Below are 20,203 nucleotides of genomic sequence, written 5' to 3'. Positions count from 1 at the left end.
TTGTTGAGATGGAAAAACGCTTTGTAAAAAGTGATAAGGCTGAAACAAGTTCTTTGCTTCAGAATTTAATTTCCATGAAGTATCAAGGCAAGGGAAATATAAGAGAGCACATTATGATGATGTCCAACATTGCTTCTAAGCTTAAAGGTCTAAAGCTTGAGTTGTCAGATGACTTACTCATTCATTTAGTATTGCTGTCTCTTCCTTCGCAATTCAGTCAGTTTAAGGTGACTTATAATTGTCAAAAGGAGAAATGGACTCTTAATGAGCTCATTTCATTATGTGTGCAAGAAGAGGACAGGCTGAAGCAAGATAGGACTGAAAGTGCTCACTTTACTAGCATCTCTAAAGACAAGGGCAAAAGGAAAAGAATTGAGGAGCCCAAGAACAAAGCTGCTGCTAAGGGTCCAGAACAAAAGAAGCAGACTAAGGATAACAACTGCTTCTTCTGCAGGAGTTCTGGACACGTGAAGAAGGATTGTGCCAAATATCACGCTTGGCGTGTTAAGAAAGGTATGATTCTGTCTTTGGTCTGTTCTGAGGTTAATTTAGCTTCAGTACCTAGAAACACTTGGTGGTTAGACTCTGGTGCAACTACTAACATCAGTGTTTCAATGCAGGGTTGCCTGAACTTCCGAAAGCCTAGTGATACTGAAAGATGGATCTATGTAGGAGATGGGAAGAAGGTAGAAGTTGAAGCCATAGGAAAATTTAGATTATTATTAAGTTCCGGTCATTATTTGGATTTAAAAGACACTTTTGTTGTACCGTCATTTAGACGGAATTTGATCTCTATTTCTTATTTGGACAAATCAGGATATTATTGTTCATTCGGGAATAAAGAATTTACTTTGTCTTTAAATTCGAATGTTGTTGGAACCGGTTTACTTTCTGGTTATGATAATCTTTATTTGTTGGAAACTGTGGCTAACTATAATGAAACCTTGAATGTGGAATCACGTGGTACTAAGCGGAAAATTGACAATTTCAATTCAGGGGTGCTTTGGCACAAGCGTCTAGGTCACATCTCTAAAAATAGAGTTGAACGACTTGTGTCAGATGGAATTTTAGATTCCATTGACTTCACAGACTTTAACGTTTGTGTAGCATGCATTAAAGGAAAACAGACTAAAGATAAGAAATTAGGCGCATATAGAGCTACAGACGTCTTAGAATTGATACATACGGACATCTGTGGGCCATTTCCAACTCCTTCTTGGAATGGTCAACAATATTTTATATCATTCATAGACGATTATTCTAGATATGCCTACCTTTACCTAATTCACGAAAAGTCCCAATCAATAGACGTGTTCAAATCCTTTAAGGCAGAAGTTGAGAATCAACTTAATAAAAGAATTAAAAAGGTCAAATCTGATCGTGGTGGTGAATACTACGGCAGATATGACGGTTCAGGTGAACAACGTCCGGGACCATTTGCCAAATACCTAGAGGAATGTGGAATCGTCCCACAATACACTATGCCGGGGTCACCCAGCATGAATGGTGTAGCTGAAAGACGAAACAGGACTCTTAAGGATATGGTAAGGAGTATGATTTGTCATTCCACCTTGCCAGAGTCACTCTGGGGAGAGGCATTAAAAACAGCAGCATACATTCTTAATAGAGTACCAACTAAGGCAGCGGCTAAAACACCTTATGAGCTTTGGATTGGGCGTAAGCCTAGTCTGAAGCACCTTCATGTTTGGGGATGTCCAGCTGAGGCAAGGCCTTATAGGCCGAATGAAAAGAAATTTGAACCCCGAACAATTAGCAGCTATTTTATAGGGTACTCAGAAAAATCAAGGGGCTATAAATTTTATGATCCTAATTTGAGAACAATTTTTGAGACGGGAACGGCAACGTTCTTTGAGGATATTGAGTTTGGGGGGAAGATTAAGGTTAAAGATTTTGTCTTTGAGGAAGAATCGGTAACAATTCCAGAACTGATTCTTCCACCAATTGACTTTCCCATTATTGAACAAACTCAAGATGATCTGGTTGTTCAGGAAGAACAAAATCCAGATCAAATTCAAGATCCTCAAGAACAAGTGCCTCAAGAGCCAGCTCCATTGCGGAGATCCACTAGAGAAAGGAAAAATGCTATTTCGGATGATTATGTAGTATTTATCAATGAGGTAGAGGAAAATGTTGGCATGACGGAAGACGACCCAGTCAACTTTCATCAAGCCATGCAAGATTCTCGTTCAGATAAGTGGATCGAAGCAATGAATGAGGAGTACAAGTCTATGCAAGACAATTCAGTTTGGGAACTTATCCCATTACCTGAAGGAAAGAAACCCATTGGTTGCAAATGGATTTTTAAAACCAAGCGGGATTCCAATGGTAATGTGGAGAGATATAAGGCACGTCTTGTAGCTAAGGGTTATACTCAAAAGGAAGGGATTGATTATAAAGAGACTTTCTCTCCGGTTTCATCGAAGGACTCTTTAAGAATAATCATGGCTCTTGTTGCTCACTTTAATTTGGAGCTTCATCAAATGGATGTAAAAACAGCTTTTCTCAATGGCGACATTGATGAGACGATCTATATGGTGCAGCCAGAAAACTTTGTGTTGGGAGACCCAAAGAATATGGTGTGCAAACTAAGAAAATCCATTTATGGGCTAAAACAAGCTTCTCGTCAATGGTACCATAAATTTCATCAAGTAATTCTCTCATTTGGTTTTGAGATGAATACAGTTGATGATTGTGTGTATCATAAGTTCAGTGGGAGCAGACATATTTTCCTGGTCTTGTATGTTGATGACATACTGCTTGCCACTAACGATATAGGCATGTTGCACGAAACTAAGAAATTTCTATCAAAGCATTTTGAGATGAAAGATCTTGGTGACGCCTCTTTTGTATTAGGAATTCAGATACACCGAGACAGATCTCGAGGTATTCTTGGATTGTCACAAAAGAGCTATATCGATAAGGTTCTCAAAAGGTTTGGGTTACAGGATTGCAAACCAGGGGACACCCCAGTTGCTAAGGGAGACAAGTTTAGTCTCAAACAGTGCCCTAAGGGAAGTTTGGAAATTCAAGAAATGCAAAAGATCCCTTATGCTTCAGCTGTAGGGAGTCTTATGTATGCCCAAGTATGTACGCGTCCAGACATAGCGTTCATAGTAGGGATTTTAGGCAGATATTTAAGCAATCCAGGTCTTGACCATTGGAAAGCAGCCAAGAGGGTCATGAGATATTTGAAGAGAACAAGAAACTACATGCTCACATATAGGAGGTCAGACCAGTTAGAGATCACTGGGTACTCTGACTCGGATTTTGCGGGATGCCAAGACAGCTTAAGATCAACTTCAGGCTATGTCTTTCTGTTAGCTGGTGGAGCAGTTTCTTGGCGTAGTGCCAAGCAAGGTCTTACTGCTTCATCAACCATGGCAGCAGAATTCGTAGCAATTCATGAGGCATCTGACCAGGGCATTTGGCTGAGAAATTTTGTCACGGGGCTGCAAATAGTTGAAGGGATTGAAAGACCACTCAAGTTGTATTGTGACAATAGATCAGCAGTCCTGTATTCTAACAATAATAGGAGCTCAACCAAGTCAAAGCACATTGACATTAAGTTCCTAGTTGTTAAAGAGAAGGTACAAAGTGGACAGATATCCATAGAACACTTAAGGACAAACTCCATGATTGCGGATCCACTCACTAAAGGTCTACCACCCAAGGTCTTTCATGAGCATACTGCTCACATGGGTGTGCTACAGTTTGAGGAATCTTGATTTTAGTGGGAGTTTCGTCCATTATGTAATTCATGTTCTATGTTTAATTGTAAAGTACAAATACATTGTATTTGGACTTTCTGATCAGAAATAAAGTTTAAAGTATTCAGTTTTTGGTTACTTTGTACATTTAAGTTATGGTATGATCTCATTCGATAAAGTAGGACCAGTTGAAAATTGACATGCATTGACCAACTTCATGTAATTTTCATGCTACACTTTTCATAATGGGTCTATGTCATTTAGTTGTGTCAGTACGGGTGATCATTGATGGGTTTAGTTATGCTTATTATGACGAAAGCCTCTTTGGTTCCATGTGCTGATATGATTAATGGACGGGACAATTTGGATTATACTCAAGGTAATTATAATGACATTTTTGACGTCATAAAGTCTAACACACTCCTAAGGATACATGTGTGACCAGTGGGAGATTGTAAGATTTATGGGTCACATATGTAATTAATTAATAAAGTGTGTTAGGGTCATTATATAATTAGCCAATAAACTGGGGGTCAAATAATATATAATAGTTTATGGCTAAAGAGCATAATAGTTATGAAAATTAATAGTGTAGATACCAGGCAGTTTCTAATTTAATGAGGGGCTGAATTGGAAATACTGCAATTTGGGATATAACTAATAATAGTTATATATAGGGGTAATGGTCCCCAAGGCAAAACACAACAAGACTATTCAGTTTCAAAACCCTAAAAGAGTAAACTCTCTGGTTCTCTCTATCCCCATCAGGAGAGCAAGGTCTTCAGGGTGTTTTGCTAAGGAAGATCACCCAACCCATTGGCTCTATCATCATCATTCCAGGATTTCATTAATGGCAATTCCCACAGGTACGCTTCCGCCTTTGGTTATTCATCATGTAATTGACATGGATTATTAACACAAAATATATAGTTAATTACGTCTTTTGGATGGATAATAGATGTAACATATCACATATGTCTAAAGTAGCTAGATTAACCATGTATTTGAACTCTTTTAGCCAACTGTTTTGTTGAACTTTGGTATCTTTTGTGTCAAAATATTATGATCCATTTGAGAGAATTAGTACCTTTTATTTTCACATCTCTTGAAGGTTATGATCAATTTTCATAATCTGGTGAAATATTTAAGGAGGAAGTAGAAATTTGGAGACATTTATATAACATAATTAAAGTATCTTATTCATTCTACACTTTATAGCTCAAGATGACACTATAAAAAGCCTTAACATGTCACTGAATTTGAACATCAATAACCTTACGTTCAACTTTGGTCTTAGGAACATTGATATAAAGCACACCATTTTTCAACTCTGCCTTAACCTTATCCTTCTCACAGTTATCAGGAAGCTTGAGACGAGTATTATAAGAACTATAGTTTTTTCTTGACCAAGAATCCTCTTCACCACTTTCCTCCTTATGATAATCACTTTTTATGACAAGAATATCGTCCTCAACTGATACTTTGACATCTTCCTTGGAAAGACCAGGCATGTCGAAACGCATTTTGATTTCATGTTCTTCATCTTTGATGTCCCAAGGGACACGGATTTCACTTCCTCCGAGGTTTCTTCCAGGGAATGTCATTGCATCTTCGAAAACTTTGTCCATTGTGTCTAGCATTTGACGCATGCTCCTCATTGGTGACCATGGATCCAATAGACCTGTAATTTAATAGGACACACCACAAGTTATTAGTATTAATGTTGAAAGTAACTTCAGCTAAATCATAATGAATTCTAAACAACAAACACATTTTTTGTTTCTATCATTTCAAATAGATTTTTGGTACCTATTGAAATTAATAGTTTAAGAGATTAATGAAGAAAAGAACAACAAACTGACCAAATGGTGAAATGTCCATGGCAACTCTACAAGGCTTGTTCTGTACAACAGTCCCTTGATCACTATTGTTAACATGTTGAACTTCCACAGAGTTGTCTTTGTTATCACCAGCCTGACATCTCACTTTCCCTAGTCTAAGTTTTGCCAATTGCTTCCTTAATGGAAATGAGGCCATAGCATTGTTATGTGTTTTTGCAGAGTACCCTGCTTTTTGGGACAGCATAGGTGAAACAGTTGACAATGACACTACTTGAACCATACTTGTTATTATAGGGAAGTAAATGAGAATTGAACAACAAGAATAGCTTGCTTGGTAGAATCAATTACAATTGTGTTGATAAAGGGTGGGAAGTGTGAATATATATAGAGTTGGTGTCAAAAGTGGTAAAGACTCTCGAAAATTTTAGAGGAAGTGTGAAACTTCTCGACCCAACCCAACACTTGTCTATTTGTTTTTTTGTTTTGTTTTTTCTATTTTTTTTATTTTTTTTTATTTTTTTATAATCTCGTTCTCATAGTTTCGGGAATCATCTTCAAAAGTGACTTCACATCGTGAGTAGGGAACAGAAAGAGGAGTTAATTTTGTATTTTAGTTTATGTTCTAAAATCTAACCACTTCTTAATGAAATATATATAAAATAGTATGTAATTATCTCACAGGATATGATTATCTTTGAATAGCTGTCATTTGCTAGCTTAAAAGAAAAATAGATAAAGTATAATTTGTTTTCCACAAAACAAATTAAGAATGTATTTGGATAAGATAATTAAAATTTTAAAAAAATTTAAAATTTTAGATAATTTAAATGTTTTAATAAATTTTCTTTATTTTTAATTAAATAACATTGTAGTGCACATTTTATTTATTTATTTATAAATAAATATATATCAATAATAAATTAATTAATTAATTAATTAATTAATAATAATAATAATAATAATAATAATAATAATAAAGAATAAAAAATAAATAAAACAAACCAACCACCCACCCTCACTCTCTTTCTATCTCACTCCCTTCTGCTTCTCATCTTTCTTGTCTCTCTCTCTCGGCTCCTTCTCTATCTCACCCCATTTTCATTTTTTTTTTCTCTTCTTCTTTTCAATTAAAGACAGAAGTTAGTCTCCTTAAATCCAAAATCCATAGGAAGGATATACATTCGCTAAGTAAGTTTTCTCATATTTCCATAAGTTTTTGGGTTAGGGTTTGTGCGTTAAGGAATAATAAGGGTACACACTTTTTAAAAGTTATTTATTGAGACTCTTTGAGGTAAATACACATAATTATTATTTTACTTGTTTTATATGTTAAAGTATTTATTTAAAATTTTTGAGAAACACACAACCTTTGAATTTATCTCGGTTTCGTCATTTATTTATTTTCATAGTTTTTTGTTTTATAATATGTTAGTAGTTTGATTTATTTATGAGTTATAAAGTATTTAGATATTGAATTGTTATGTTTGAATAAGTTTTTTGATCAGTTACGATGAAATGAGAGATTGTTTTTTAACGTGTTATGAAAATCGTTGTTATAATTATGCACCTAATTACCTCGTTTTTATTAGGGATGTTAGACGGAGCTGCTCCTATGAGAAATGTCATTCATAAGAGAAAAAAAACTATAAACGAGATGTAAACTCCTTAATTGATATGTGATGATGTGTTGTGGGATTAAGAGGAGAAAACTATTTGTTAGATGGAGCCACTCCTAAGGGAAATGTCACCCTTAAGAGGAAAGAACTATCAATGAGATCAAACTGCCTCTTGGTTCTCAAGAATTTATATTTTTATTTGTTTGATTTTCTATGATAATTTTAAGGTTGTTCATTTTAATTTCATTTCGTTATTAATTGAATTTTTAATATTTCTATCTGAACGACTAAATTATAAGTTTAATGATTTTATGTGTATATTTTATTTGAGAATTATCTAAATTTTTAAGTTATATTGTTTAACATAATTGCCACAAGACTGTATATTTTATTTTGAGTTGTAATGTATTTTGCAGCATTGGAGTATATAAAATCTTTTGGAAAATGTATTAAACAATTAGATTATGCTTTTTGAAATATGACTAAGTTAAGACTGTAAACAATGATTTTATAAATTTGAGAATGTTGATGTTATAAAGGATGTCGTCGAAATTTCGAGAAAAATTATATATATATATATATATATATATATATATATATATATATATATTTGAAATGATTATTGAGAACTAACTAATTGCTTAATTATTAAGTTAATTGATAAGTTTGTCAGACTACGAGTATAGCTTGTGCGCCGATCACGACGTTTAATTTCTGGATCGTGACAAATACACGCTGATAAGAGAGCTTAATTATAGTTGGTAGTTTATAGATTTTAAAAGTTGAGGTAAAAATATAAATATAAAATAAAAGAATGAAAATGGACACATTAAATATTAAATCAGATTAAAAAACTAGAGAGTAAATCTAATCACATTAAATATTAAATTTGACTTATTAATTAACTCAACCAAAATTTTAAAAAAAGTATGTTATTGGAATTTTGTTTCTAATTTATATCATCTTTTTCACTCAAACACAACACAATACACCCGCTCCACCATCTTGCTCCTGCAATCCATGTCTGCGCTACTTCTGTAATCTTTAAGACTTAGTTTTATTCTCACGGTGATTTTATTTTTGCCTTTGGAATTGATTAATTATTTCTTGTATACAGGCAAGCTGTAATTTCTGAGTAATTTAAAAGGACGAATTAATGAGGACAAGAATTACACATGCTGCAAAACATCTCTAGACATTAATTGTTTTTATTTATTATAAGAAAGCTCTAGCCGTTACTTCTGTGGATGATATTACATACGGTTGCGTTGAAATTGGACATGCCATATTATTCTAGTACTACCAAATACTAAGATACACATAATTTATTTGTATAAATCCTTAATTAGAAATATATCAAAAGCTCCAGTTTAGCCACAGGAGCAGTTGAGAGAGTGTTTATTTTTGCATCCATTGCTAATAATTTCATTGTTAAGGATATCCTCCACCACCTGGATATGGATCATAAGTAGCAGGCGGGTCTTGGAAAAGTTTTCGCCCTGCACCATATAAAATTAACTGAATTATTTAATAATAGAAAAAAGATGCATATATATTGTGAATTACTGTATGTCGATTGTCACTATTTAAGATTAAATTATAAAAACAGTAACATACCTTGTTTGAAATTGGATTGTACAGCAGCACTACCCATGATAGAGGACATGAGAAATAAAAGTATTGCTAAAAGAGCAAAAAATGACTTCAATTTAAAGGCACCGTAGAGAGATGCCATTACTAACATCAACAAAAAAAAGCTTTATGTATTCAATTGTAAGTTTGAGGGATGAGAAGTTATATTACTTGAAGGTGTATTTATAAACAAACATAGATACTTAGAAGCGTGATCATCCCGTTTCCATTGTTGACTAATTCTTGCCCCAAGTCATAAGCCACAGCAGACTATTTCTTTATCACATTTAACCATGACAAAAGTACTTAATTAATTGGGTGGTTGTCAAATCTGATTATTTTAAAGTTCTAAAAATAAGATTTAACATCTCCTCATTTAATTCAACCCTTATAAGTTGGGAATAGTCAATCATTAAAGCTCGAAAGTCAACAAAACGTATACATTGTTTTGAACTTTCCTTTCAAAGCAAAGGAACTAATATGTGTACTCGTCGTGACTTGTATGTTTTATCAAAATTAGATGATACATGCTAGCCTTGTAAATGAGTTGTACAGTAGTGTCGCATTTTTTAGTTGAAAAGGTCAATAACACAAAATATTTTGCTTTTAACAAAATTTAAACCATTAGTATAAAACAAAATTCAATACAGCAAAGCATTTGAAAAAATCTGAATCATTTGTTTGAAAAGTAGTTATGTATGTAGACGTAAATTTAGTTGATTTATAATATTTTAATTACATAATCATTTGAATTTCGGATAATTAAGTCAGCTATAATGCTATATGCAGTTTTCAACTTTTTATGTCATTGTTTTGCTAAACAACCATCACTTAGAAAAGTATCTGACAGTAAATTTAACGCGTCCAACTACTAAATTCTAGTATGACCATTTCTTCTTGCATACATCAAACGAAAATTTCATTTCATTTCACTTATAACTATAATTTATAAATACCTGTATGCACATAGCAGTACATAACACATAAAAGTGTAACATATCATGATGATCCATATACGAAATGCTTTGCTCCTATGTTTTCTACTTCATAATTTTCATGTCATCATTTGCAGCAGCAACAACACAGACAGAGATATCCTTCTATCTTTCAAATTACAAGTAACTGATCCAAACAATGCTTTGTCAAGTTGGAGAACAGATTCCAATCACTGCACTTGGTATGGTGTCAACTGTTCCAAAGTTGATGAAAGAGTTCAATCTCTCAACTTATCAGGACTTAGTCTCTCTGGTAAACTACCCTTTAACCTCTCCAACCTCACTTACCTTCATTCACTTGACCTTTCCAAAAACACTTTTTATGGTCAAATTCCATTCCAGTTTGGTTATTTCTCACTCCTCAATTTCATTAAATTAGCTTTCAACAATCTCACTGGTACACTTCCACAACAATTGGGCCAACTCCATCATCTACAAAGTTTAGATTTTTCTGTCAATAGTCTCACAGGTAAAATCCCTTCAACATTTGGCAATCTCTTTTCTCTCAGAAGTCTTGCCTTGGCAAGAAACAAGTTTGTGGGTGAGATTCCAAGTGAATTGGGTAATCTCCACAATCTTTCACAACTTCAACTATCAGAGAACAATTTCACTGGCCAGTTTCCTACTTCTATCTTCTTCAACCTCCCTTCCTTAGTCTATTTATCCCTCACAAAGAACAATCTATCAGGCGAGTTGCCGCAAAATTTTGGCAACGCCTTTCCGAATTTAAGGACACTAGCTCTTGCAACCAATAGGTTTGAAGGTGTGATTCCTAAGTCTATATCCAATGCTTCACATCTTCAAATTATTGATCTTTCTAACAATAGATTTCATGGGTCAATACCACTATTCAACAACTTGAAAAACCTCACTCGTTTGACTCTTGGTAATAATTCTCTTACTTCCACCACATCATTGAATTTTCAGTTCTTTGATTCCCTTAGAAACTCTCCTCGGCTGGAAATTCTTATGGTCAATGATAATAACTTGGCTGGAGATCTTCCAAGTTCTGTTGCATATCTTTCTGGCAATCTACAACAGTTTTGTGTTGCTAATAATAAGCTAAATGGAAGCATTCCTAAGGGAATGAAGAAATTTCAAAATCTCACATCCTTCTCTTTTGAGCATAATGATTTCACTGGAGAGTTACCATTAGAACTAGGAACACTCAAGAAATTGGAGAGGTTATTGGTATACCAAAATAGATTGTCTGGTGAAATTCCAGACATATTTGGAAATTTTACAAATATGTTTGTTCTTGAAATAGGAAACAACCAATTCTCAGGTAGAATTCCCACGAGTATTGGACAATGCAAGAAATTGACTTCTCTTGACCTGGAAAGTAATAAGCTTGTTGGTGAAATACCAGAGGAGATTTTTCAACTCTCTGGCTTGACATCCTTGTACTTACAAGGAAACTCTCTGAATGGTTCGCTTCCTCCTGAATTCAACATGGAGCAACTAGAGACCATGAATATTTCAAATAACCAGCTGTCAGGTTACATTCCAAATATTGAACTAAAAGGCTTAAAGACTCTTGGGTTGGCAAGAAACAAATTTAATGGCACTATTCCAAATAGTCTAGGGGATTTAGCATCCCTTGTGAATTTGGATCTATCATCAAACAATCTCACTGGCCTTATTCCTGAGAGTTTAGAAAATCTTGAGTATATGGTGAGATTAAATTTGTCTTTCAACAATTTGGAAGGAGAGGTTCCTATGAAAGGTGTTTTTCTGAACCTAAGTCAGGTTGATCTCCAAGGTAACAACAAACTATGTAGCATCAGCAATGAAGTTATGCACAAGTTAGGTGTCACTTTGTGTGTTGCAAGTAAAAACAAGAAAAACATTTTACTCCCTATCATTCTAGCATGTATAGGTGCTGCTGTTTTATTCACTTCAATGTTCTATCTATTGTGGTTGCTAATGTCTCAAAAGAAGAAACACAAGGAGGAGAAAACAAGTTTGTCATCAACTCCTCTAAAGGTGTTGCCTCAAAATATATCCTATGGTGACATCAAGCTTGCTACAAACAATTTTGCAGCTGCAAACTTGGTTGGAAAAGGAGGGTTTGGCTCTGTTTACAAGGGTGTGTTCAACATCAGCACTTGTGAAAATCAAACCACACTTGCTGTTAAAATTCTGGACCTACAACAAAGCAAAGCATCTCAGAGTTTTAGTGCAGAATGTGAAACTTTGAAAAATGTTAGGCATCGGAATCTGGTTAAGGTGATCACTTCTTGCTCCAGCACTGATTATAAAGGAGATGATTTTAAGGCCCTTGTTATGCAATTCATGCCTAATGGTAATTTAGAGACGAGTTTATACCCGAACGATCTCGAGTCGGGATCTTTGCTAACCTTGTTGCAAAGGTTAAACATTGCCATTGATGTTGCATCTGCCATGGACTACTTGCACCATGACTGTGATCCACCAATAGTTCATTGTGATCTGAAACCTGCTAATGTCCTACTAGATGAAGATATGGTTGCACATGTGGCAGATTTTGGATTAGCAAGATTTCTCTCTCAAAATCCAGCAGAGAAACATAGTAGCACCCTGGAACTGAAGGGATCCATCGGCTATATTGCACCAGGTACTTATAACTTACTAATAAGTATTCTACTTTGATTAGTACTATTTTTACCTTCTTTTTATGCAAAACTATGTATGTGTATATATATATGTCTGTTGTGTATACATTTATAGCTATCTAATATTGGTGTGGCATGTTTCAGAATATGGTTTAGGTGGCAAGGCTTCAACATGCGGCGATGTGTACAGTTTTGGAATCCTACTTCTAGAGATGTTCATAGCCAAAAAACCAACAGATGAAATGTTCAAAGAAAGCATGAACAAATTTGTTTCAGACATGGATGAGAAGCAGTTGCTGAAGGTTGTTGATCAAAGGCTTATTAACCATTATTATGAATACTCAACACAAGATTCCAGCAGTGATTGTCACAATGGTGGGTCTGGTGACAGCAGCCATAGCGATGGAGCTGATGGTAACATACATTGGATGCACAAAGTTGAGGAGTGCATAATTGCTGCAATGAGAGTTGGCTTGTCATGTATAGCACACCATCCCAAAGAACGGTGGACCATGAGAGAAGTCTCGTCAAAATTGCATGGAATTAAGCGGTCTATCCTAGGCTTGTGATGTATGTCTTGTGCCTACTATTAGGCTTAAACTCATAAGTATGTTTATGCATAATTAAGCAGAAAATCTTTGTACACTGGAGGAAACAAAATGTGCGGTGGTCTTGGTATTCTAGGGGTTAAATAATTGATGAGACTGTAACAGGGACTCACATTTGGTCAAATGATGCCAAAACTAAGCATATCATCCACTAACCTTTTAATTTCATTCTTTTGAATGTAAGGATACCTATAGGGCGGATACCTATAGGGCTAGTCACAAGGTTCCCAATTTGCTTTGAGTACGTGGTATGAATTCGAGTATGCGGTTCGTTACTTAAGAAGAATTGAATACGTAGAGATTATATATAGTTGGTACGTTTGAGTTTGCGAAAGTTATAGTTAATATATTAATTGATGTTTTTTTTAATTTAATCAAAGACTAAAAGTTTCATACTATAAAATCATTAATTATAAACCCAATGTTTGTATATATTTTAGCTTTTAAATTTTCATTATTTATATGAAAAAAATATGACCAGAAAATAATGTGTGCATTAATTTTTTCTCTATTTTTTAAAGGAGTTTGTATTTTAATGAATTAACTAATTTATGGTCCGCGCGTTGCGCGGATATTAATTAATTAATTTTATAAGTTTTATAAGTAATATTTTATGTATTATAAATATAATATCTTATAATATTACTCTATTGATTTGTAATAATTGAGTATGATTAGAAAAATTAAAATGAGAGAAAATCATGTTTATCACAATCATTTAATTTAATTTTTAAAATATTTTATAAAATTTGTATGATAACTTATTATATAGGATAATTGTTTGACTCCTTGTACTTTGATTGTCAATTTATTTTTCAACATATAATGGTACTTGTATTTATTTCACGATTTTGAAGAGTTAATGTGGAAGGACACTTTCTTTAGAGAGATATCTGATTTATACTGATTTATTATCGTTACCATGTAGAGATAATACAAATAATTTGATAAAGAACATTTATGACATATTTATGAGTGATTTGGTGGATTTTTTCCATTGAATTTAATGAGTAATTGAATTTTCAACATAGAAAATCATTACTCACCCTAAGTGAAATAATATAATTATTCACGAAAGGAGGATTGATAATGTAATATATTACTAAGTGTAATTGATAAATGTAATTGATAGTGTAAAATACTACTCAAAATAAAATAAAAATTAGAAAAAAATTTATAGATAAGTGTAATGAGTAATTGAATTTTCAACGAATGAAATCATTGGAATAATTGTGTATGAACGTTTTCGAAGAGTTACCATAGAGACGTCGAAAAAGATGATTTCGACTCGGCGAGACGGTCGCCACTTTCTTTGGATCGAGCTGTTATAATCGTTACCATATTGAGAGAATTATCATATTGAGATAATACAAAGAATTAGATAAAGAGCATTTATGACGATATTTATGAGTCATTATGTAGTTTTTTTTCTATTTAATGAGAGACATAATTGTGTATGAAGGTGAAATGAGTAATTAAATTTTTAATGTATAAAATCATTATTAACCCCTAAGTGAAATAATTGTGCATGAAAGCAAGATTGATGTAATGATAATAAAAAAAGTGCATCATAGAAATATTATATAAAAATATAATGAGAATTGAATTTTTAAGTTATGAAATCATTGAATAATTGTGTATGGACGTGAAATGAAGATTGATAACGTAAAATATTACTCATCTAATTGATTGACATTAATTGAAATTAATGAAAAATGACTAGTACTAGTTATACATATTCCCGAGGTCTAGTACTAGTTTTTTTTCCCTCTTTCTCACTTGTTATGTTCATCTTCCTTCTACATGTCTTCATTTTTTCTGTTTAAAAAAAAAATTCCTAAAAGAGACAAATTGGATGAGAACCACACGAATCAAAGTCACAATAGTACCACAAATCAGTTCACAAGTACCAATTCGCGGTTCGTAGAGGATAGTGACGAATTTTGTAACTATGATGTAGGGGTATGGGATTTGGAATAGTCCTTCTTTAAGAACAATTGCATGACCTTGTGGTTCTTAAGAACTTCTTCAAATTCACGCGGATTAGTGTTGATCTCTAGTTCCCCTTCAAAACTCTAGTACTCCAAGAGAAAACCATGTTCATCTTAATTTGGTCGTCTTCATAATGGATTTGAATGAAGCTAGTACTCGTGCTAATTTTGGTTCTCTCTTCAGCATATGGCATCTTCCTTCAAGTGGAATCATATCTTATTTAGTCTTGCCACACATCCAACGCAACAATTGCATGTATGGTTTAGTGACTTTTTCACACATGAATCATTAATGGTGCGTTCTCGTCGCAAACTAGTCCAACAGTTTTCAACCTTAGTTTCATTTTTTTTGATGTAAAAAACTTAAAGCATAGTGTTGACACTCTATAAACTTTAGACATGAGTGCTTCTGATTACGTTTGCCTCTAATTCATGTTCAGACATTACACTCTTTTCTGAAACATAAAAAAAAAATATATGTAATTGAATGAAAAGAAACCAAAAAGAAATGAATTGAATGTAATAATCAGTATAATGGTGATCAATTGAATGAAAAGAAATCGAGAAGAAATGAATAATAAAAATTAATATAATGGTGATCAATTGAATGAAAAGAATCTGAAAAGAAATGAATTAATTGTAATAAAAATGGTAATCAATTAACCATTATTTTCAAATTCACACAAGAGGAGAAAATGAGAAAAGAAAGGGAGAACACTATTGAGCAAAAAAAAGAAGAGAGAATAATAGACAACAAATATAGAGGAGCAGATAATCTGAATTTCATAAAATCAGTTCAGCAAAATCAATTGAGCAGTAAGGCATCAAATTTCTTAGTCTTCTTTAATTTTTTTTTTATTAGCTTCTTTGTATTGCATCATGTAAAAAAAAATGCATTTTAGTTTTTTTTAATACAAAATAAACTCATTTCTTAAGCTTTCATTTTTCTTAAGCAACACACCTCCTAAAAAGAAATGATACTTATAAACCAATCACAAAAAAAATAAACTTCATTGTAACATAACAAAAAAACTAATATCACGATTTTATCAAATAACCCAGAAAACAAAATAACAACGAATAAATAATTTTTTTCTTATGATTATAAGTAATAGTTGCCAATTTCGATGAAATTCATCATCGCTCGTTGCGCCGCATCACTCATCGCCAACCGTCGGTGATCTTTGTGCCGCAAAAGATCCGACAACACGCGAGCAAATTCTTTAACAGACTGCATATTTTGGTTCGTCTTAGTGTCTATATGTTTTGTTCACACACTGACGCGATAATGTTGTTTTCGAACAATAATCAATTTTTATTATTTTTAAAACCAAATACAAAATAAAAAGATACAGTCTGTGAACAGATATCTCACCGCTTTTTCGTTATTATTATTATTATTATTATTATTATTATTATTATTATTATTATTATTATACATATATTATAATAATTATAATAATTATAATAAAAAAATTAAAATCGAGTAATAATAAAATCAAACAACATATAAATATTATTTTTTCCAAGAACTATGTATATTTTGATTTCCCTATTTTCCTAGTGCGCATGGGGATATGTAGGAGCAAGGTTTTCCGGTTCAAACCAAATTAATAAAAATATATTTTCCTTTTTTTATTAATGTAAATAATTTATTTTCCTTTGTATTACTTTTTTAACGGGTAAAATAAATAAATAAATAATTTGTATACAATTAATTATAGGATAACCGTTTTAACGGACGATAATATTACTTTCCCTATTCGTAATCGGCTCCCGAATCCGTTTTTTTTTCTTCAAGATTTTTATTTAAGGTTTTATCTAATTTTATCCTTTAAAATAAAATAAAATTAGTGGCAAATTCTTTTTCGCAGACAAATCAGACACGACAGTTGGCAAATTCATTGAGGACTTTTGAGAGTCTAATTAATTGTATATAATTATTTATTATTTTATTTATATTACCCTCTTGTTTTATTTGGTTTGTTATATTGTGTATATAATTATATGTATCTATGTTTAATTTATTTTCATTGTGGTGATTTTTATTTTTATTTTTTATTTTTTTGTACACTATCCGAACACGATTTACACACTTATGAGTGAACTCTATACCCAAGCTGAGTGCAACCTAAGATAAGTTAGAAAGTGTGTAATAATAATTTTCTGGATGTACACCATATTTAGTTGTCATGAAAATCTCACATAGAATTGACATTTTCTAGAATATTTCTATTTTAATAGTTTACCTATTAATTGGTTTCATATTTTAGAATTGAGTTTGTGCTTTGGGAATCAGTTTAGAACTATAGAGTCACCCATAGCAAAGGTTCACATAAAAAAAAATCATAAAAAGACTAAATAAGAAAAGAATCATGTAGGACACATGTATATATGAAAAAAAAACATACTATATTTATATCTCATATTCATCATAATGCATTGCATAAATCATGCATGTTTCATCTTTTTCTTTCATTTCTACAACATGTTGTTTTTATTTTTTTTTTCCTCATTTTTTTAAAAATAATTGCATATTAGGAGGTAGTATAATGTTTTAGTTAAATGCATAATCATTGCATTTATTTTTTTTTTACATTCTCATAACATTTTCCTTCAAAAAATATGACAAAAAAAACAAAACAAAAAAAGAATATCATGACACTCTTATCGGATATGTTCTCGAACTAAAATCAGGGATAAATAGGAGCATACAAAAATGATCTAAATCAACTGAAAGACCCTATAGTTAAAAGCTTGGAAATGTTGCAAATCCATGATATTTTAAAGCATGGGAATCCTACATAGAAAAAAGTATATCACGAAGAACTCATATTTATGTATCTTATAGTCCTCAACGGGTCCATGGGATGTGTGTTGGGGCAACACGAGGAAACATGAAAGAAGGAGCATCATTTGCTATTTGAGTAAAAAAATTATAGATGTTGAAATGAGATATACAATGTTAAAACGTACTTGTTGTGCCTTAGCTTGGGCGGCCCATCACTTAAGGCAATACATATTTTTTTCCATACAACTTGTTTGATATCTAAGATGGATCCAATCAAATACATTTTCAAAAAGTCTACTCTCACAGGGTGAATTGCTCGCTGACAGGTGATATTATCATAATATGATATTACCTATGTTACTCAAAACGCCATCAAAGGGAGTGCCTTGGCAAATTATCTGGCTAACCAACATGGGGATGATTATCAGTCAATGCAATGCGAGTTTCCAGATGAAAACATCATGGTTTTATTTTAAGAGTGTGATAATGAAAAATTGACCTTATTGTTTGAAGGGGCCTCAGTAATGGGGCATGAGATTAGGGTTGTCTTAATATCTCCCAAAAAATAGTTAATACTTATGACATCGCACTTTTGTTTTAATTGTACTAATAATATGATAAAATATGAAGCTTGTGCCATATGATCTTTAGTTCCTTTGGAATCAAAAGCAAAAGTCATTAATCATCTTAACCAAGAATTAGAAACTCGAGAAAAGAAGTTAATACCTTATTTTACCTACATAAAGGAATTGTCTTCACAATTTGACCAAATCACCTCCATTGTGTCCCTCGAGAAAACAATCAATTGGTTGATGATTTGGCTACTTTATCCTCGATGTTCCAAATAAGTCAAAATAATGAAATCTCGTCCATTAAAATGGAGAGTTGGGATCATCATGCTTACTATCACGTAATGGAAGAGGAAACCAATCGGAAGCTTTGGTATCACAACATCAAATAATATCTTGTTAATATAGATTATAAATATAGAATATCCTCCTGAAATATCGAAGACCAAGAAAATGACTCTGAGACGGTTTATATATATAAATTATAAATATAGAATATCCTCCTGAAATATCGAAGACCGAGAAAATGACTCTGAGACGGTTAACTGCGAGCTTTTTCTTGAACAAAAATATTATGTATAAAAGGAATCGTAATATGGTACTTCTTAGATGCGTCAATTGTTGGATTTTGATCCTTTGATTCCTAATTTTGACATAATTAACAATTCAACAATGTTCATACAATACATGATAAATCTAATATTTGAATTAAGCAAGATTTCAGGAACAACAATCAAATCCTACACACTTGGAACAGGTTGCTTGGAACACAAGAAATCAACAAAAGTTGACTTTTGACTGAAGCAAATCGATTGGGAAATCGATTTCATAACAAGGGTGTAAGGAAACACAACTGTTTGTGTTGGTATAATCGATTGGGCAATCGACTAACTGAATTAGAAATGAAAATTGCACAAGTCAGTAGCACCCCAGTTTTGAGGGTAATCGATTGACAAATCGATTATACATCTCACAAAGTAAACCTGATTGAAATACATCGATTGGGAAATCGATTGGACAAGTCACAGTGGTACCCCAGTTTTAAGGGTAATCGATTGACAAATCGATTATACATCTCACAAAGTAAACCTGATTGAAATACATCGATTGGGAAATCGATTGGACAAGTCACAGTGGAACCCCAGTTTTAAGGGTAATCGATTGGCAAATCGATTACTTAAATATCACTTGCAAAATAACCTTTCCTGTGACATACAAATCGATTGGACAATCTATGTTGTAAAATTTCAATCAAGTCAAATTTGGTTGCAATCGATTGGCAAATCGATTGAACTAAATCCCAGGTAAGAACATTTTCAGACAAATACATACAAATCGATTGGCACGTCGATTAGTATCAAAATAGCTGAGTCACTGACTTAAACACAATCGATTGGCAAATCGATTGACAAAACCTTTTGAAAACCCAGTGAACTCTGAGCGTGTGATCAAATCGATTTTAAGTATTTGTTAATCGATTATGAAGACTTGACAAATCGATTACGAAATCGATTGATATGTGTTTCAGTTTGAACATAACATCTGCAATCGATTACGAAATCGATTCATATCAGTCTTAACATAATTACTGAAAATTATTGTTTAAAGAATCGATTGGCAAATCGATTGGCTTATATAGTTTCAAGATTCAAGAAAAACAAGACACACGATAATCGATTGGCAAATCGATTAGACTGGTTTATCACTTTACGAAATCGATTGGTAAATCGATTGATTAATATGTTTTTCAGAAACTATATAAACTGTCTTCAATCATTCTTTCAATAACAATGATATCAATCTGAAATATACATTGAATATTCTTGATACACAATAAC

The 20,203-nt window shown here is 32.6% G+C and overlaps 2 protein-coding genes and 2 long non-coding RNA genes across 4 annotated transcripts; 2 read left to right on the top strand and 2 right to left on the bottom strand.

Moving 5' to 3' along the window:
* Positions 1-4,871: 4,871 nt before the first annotated feature.
* Positions 4,872-5,932, bottom strand: LOC101507934 (small heat shock protein, chloroplastic). The gene is made up of 2 exons (XM_004502681.4): positions 5,591-5,932; positions 4,872-5,409 (listed from the first exon to the last, which is right to left on the bottom strand). The coding sequence occupies exons 1-2, from the start codon at positions 5,847-5,849 to the stop codon at positions 4,979-4,981; spliced, it is 690 nt and encodes a 229-aa protein (XP_004502738.1). The 5' UTR covers positions 5,850-5,932; the 3' UTR covers positions 4,872-4,978.
* A 567-nt stretch (positions 5,933-6,499) lies between these two features.
* Positions 6,500-7,553, top strand: LOC140920222 (uncharacterized). The gene is made up of 2 exons (XR_012162929.1): positions 6,500-6,757; positions 7,159-7,553. It is a non-coding gene; the product is annotated as an uncharacterized lncRNA (long non-coding RNA).
* Positions 7,554-8,377: 824 nt separating this feature from the next.
* LOC101507727 (uncharacterized) lies at positions 8,378-9,351 on the bottom strand. Its single transcript, XR_189918.4, has 2 exons — positions 8,803-9,351; positions 8,378-8,684 (listed from the first exon to the last, which is right to left on the bottom strand). It is a non-coding gene; the product is annotated as an uncharacterized lncRNA (long non-coding RNA).
* Positions 9,352-9,766: 415 nt separating this feature from the next.
* LOC101507418 (uncharacterized) lies at positions 9,767-13,341 on the top strand. Its single transcript, XM_004502680.4, has 2 exons — positions 9,767-12,408; positions 12,551-13,341. Exons 1-2 carry the CDS (start codon positions 9,819-9,821, stop codon positions 12,973-12,975), a joined length of 3,015 nt encoding a protein of 1,004 aa, XP_004502737.1. The 5' UTR covers positions 9,767-9,818; the 3' UTR covers positions 12,976-13,341.
* Positions 13,342-20,203: the final 6,862 nt, after the last annotated feature.

Source organism: Cicer arietinum, chromosome 5 (assembly GCF_000331145.2).
Source record: "Cicer arietinum cultivar CDC Frontier isolate Library 1 chromosome 5, Cicar.CDCFrontier_v2.0, whole genome shotgun sequence".
In the NCBI taxonomy this organism is placed as follows: domain Eukaryota; kingdom Viridiplantae; phylum Streptophyta; class Magnoliopsida; order Fabales; family Fabaceae; genus Cicer; species Cicer arietinum.
Note: the sequence above shows the minus strand (reverse complement) of the source record. Positions and strands in the feature narration are given on the sequence as shown.

Excerpts from the sequence above, each read along its gene's own strand:
- LOC101507934 (XM_004502681.4), bottom strand. The coding sequence starts at position 5,849 with ATGGTTCAAGTAGTGTCATTGTCAACTGTTTCACCTATGCTGTCCCAA. Across the intron at positions 5,410-5,590 it reads CATGGACATTTCACCATTTG|GTCTATTGGATCCATGGTCA; the intron begins GTCAGTTTGTTG and ends ATTAAATTACAG.
- LOC101507418 (XM_004502680.4), top strand. The coding sequence starts at position 9,819 with ATGATGATCCATATACGAAATGCTTTGCTCCTATGTTTTCTACTTCAT. Across the intron at positions 12,409-12,550 it reads CATCGGCTATATTGCACCAG|AATATGGTTTAGGTGGCAAG; the intron begins GTACTTATAACT and ends GGCATGTTTCAG.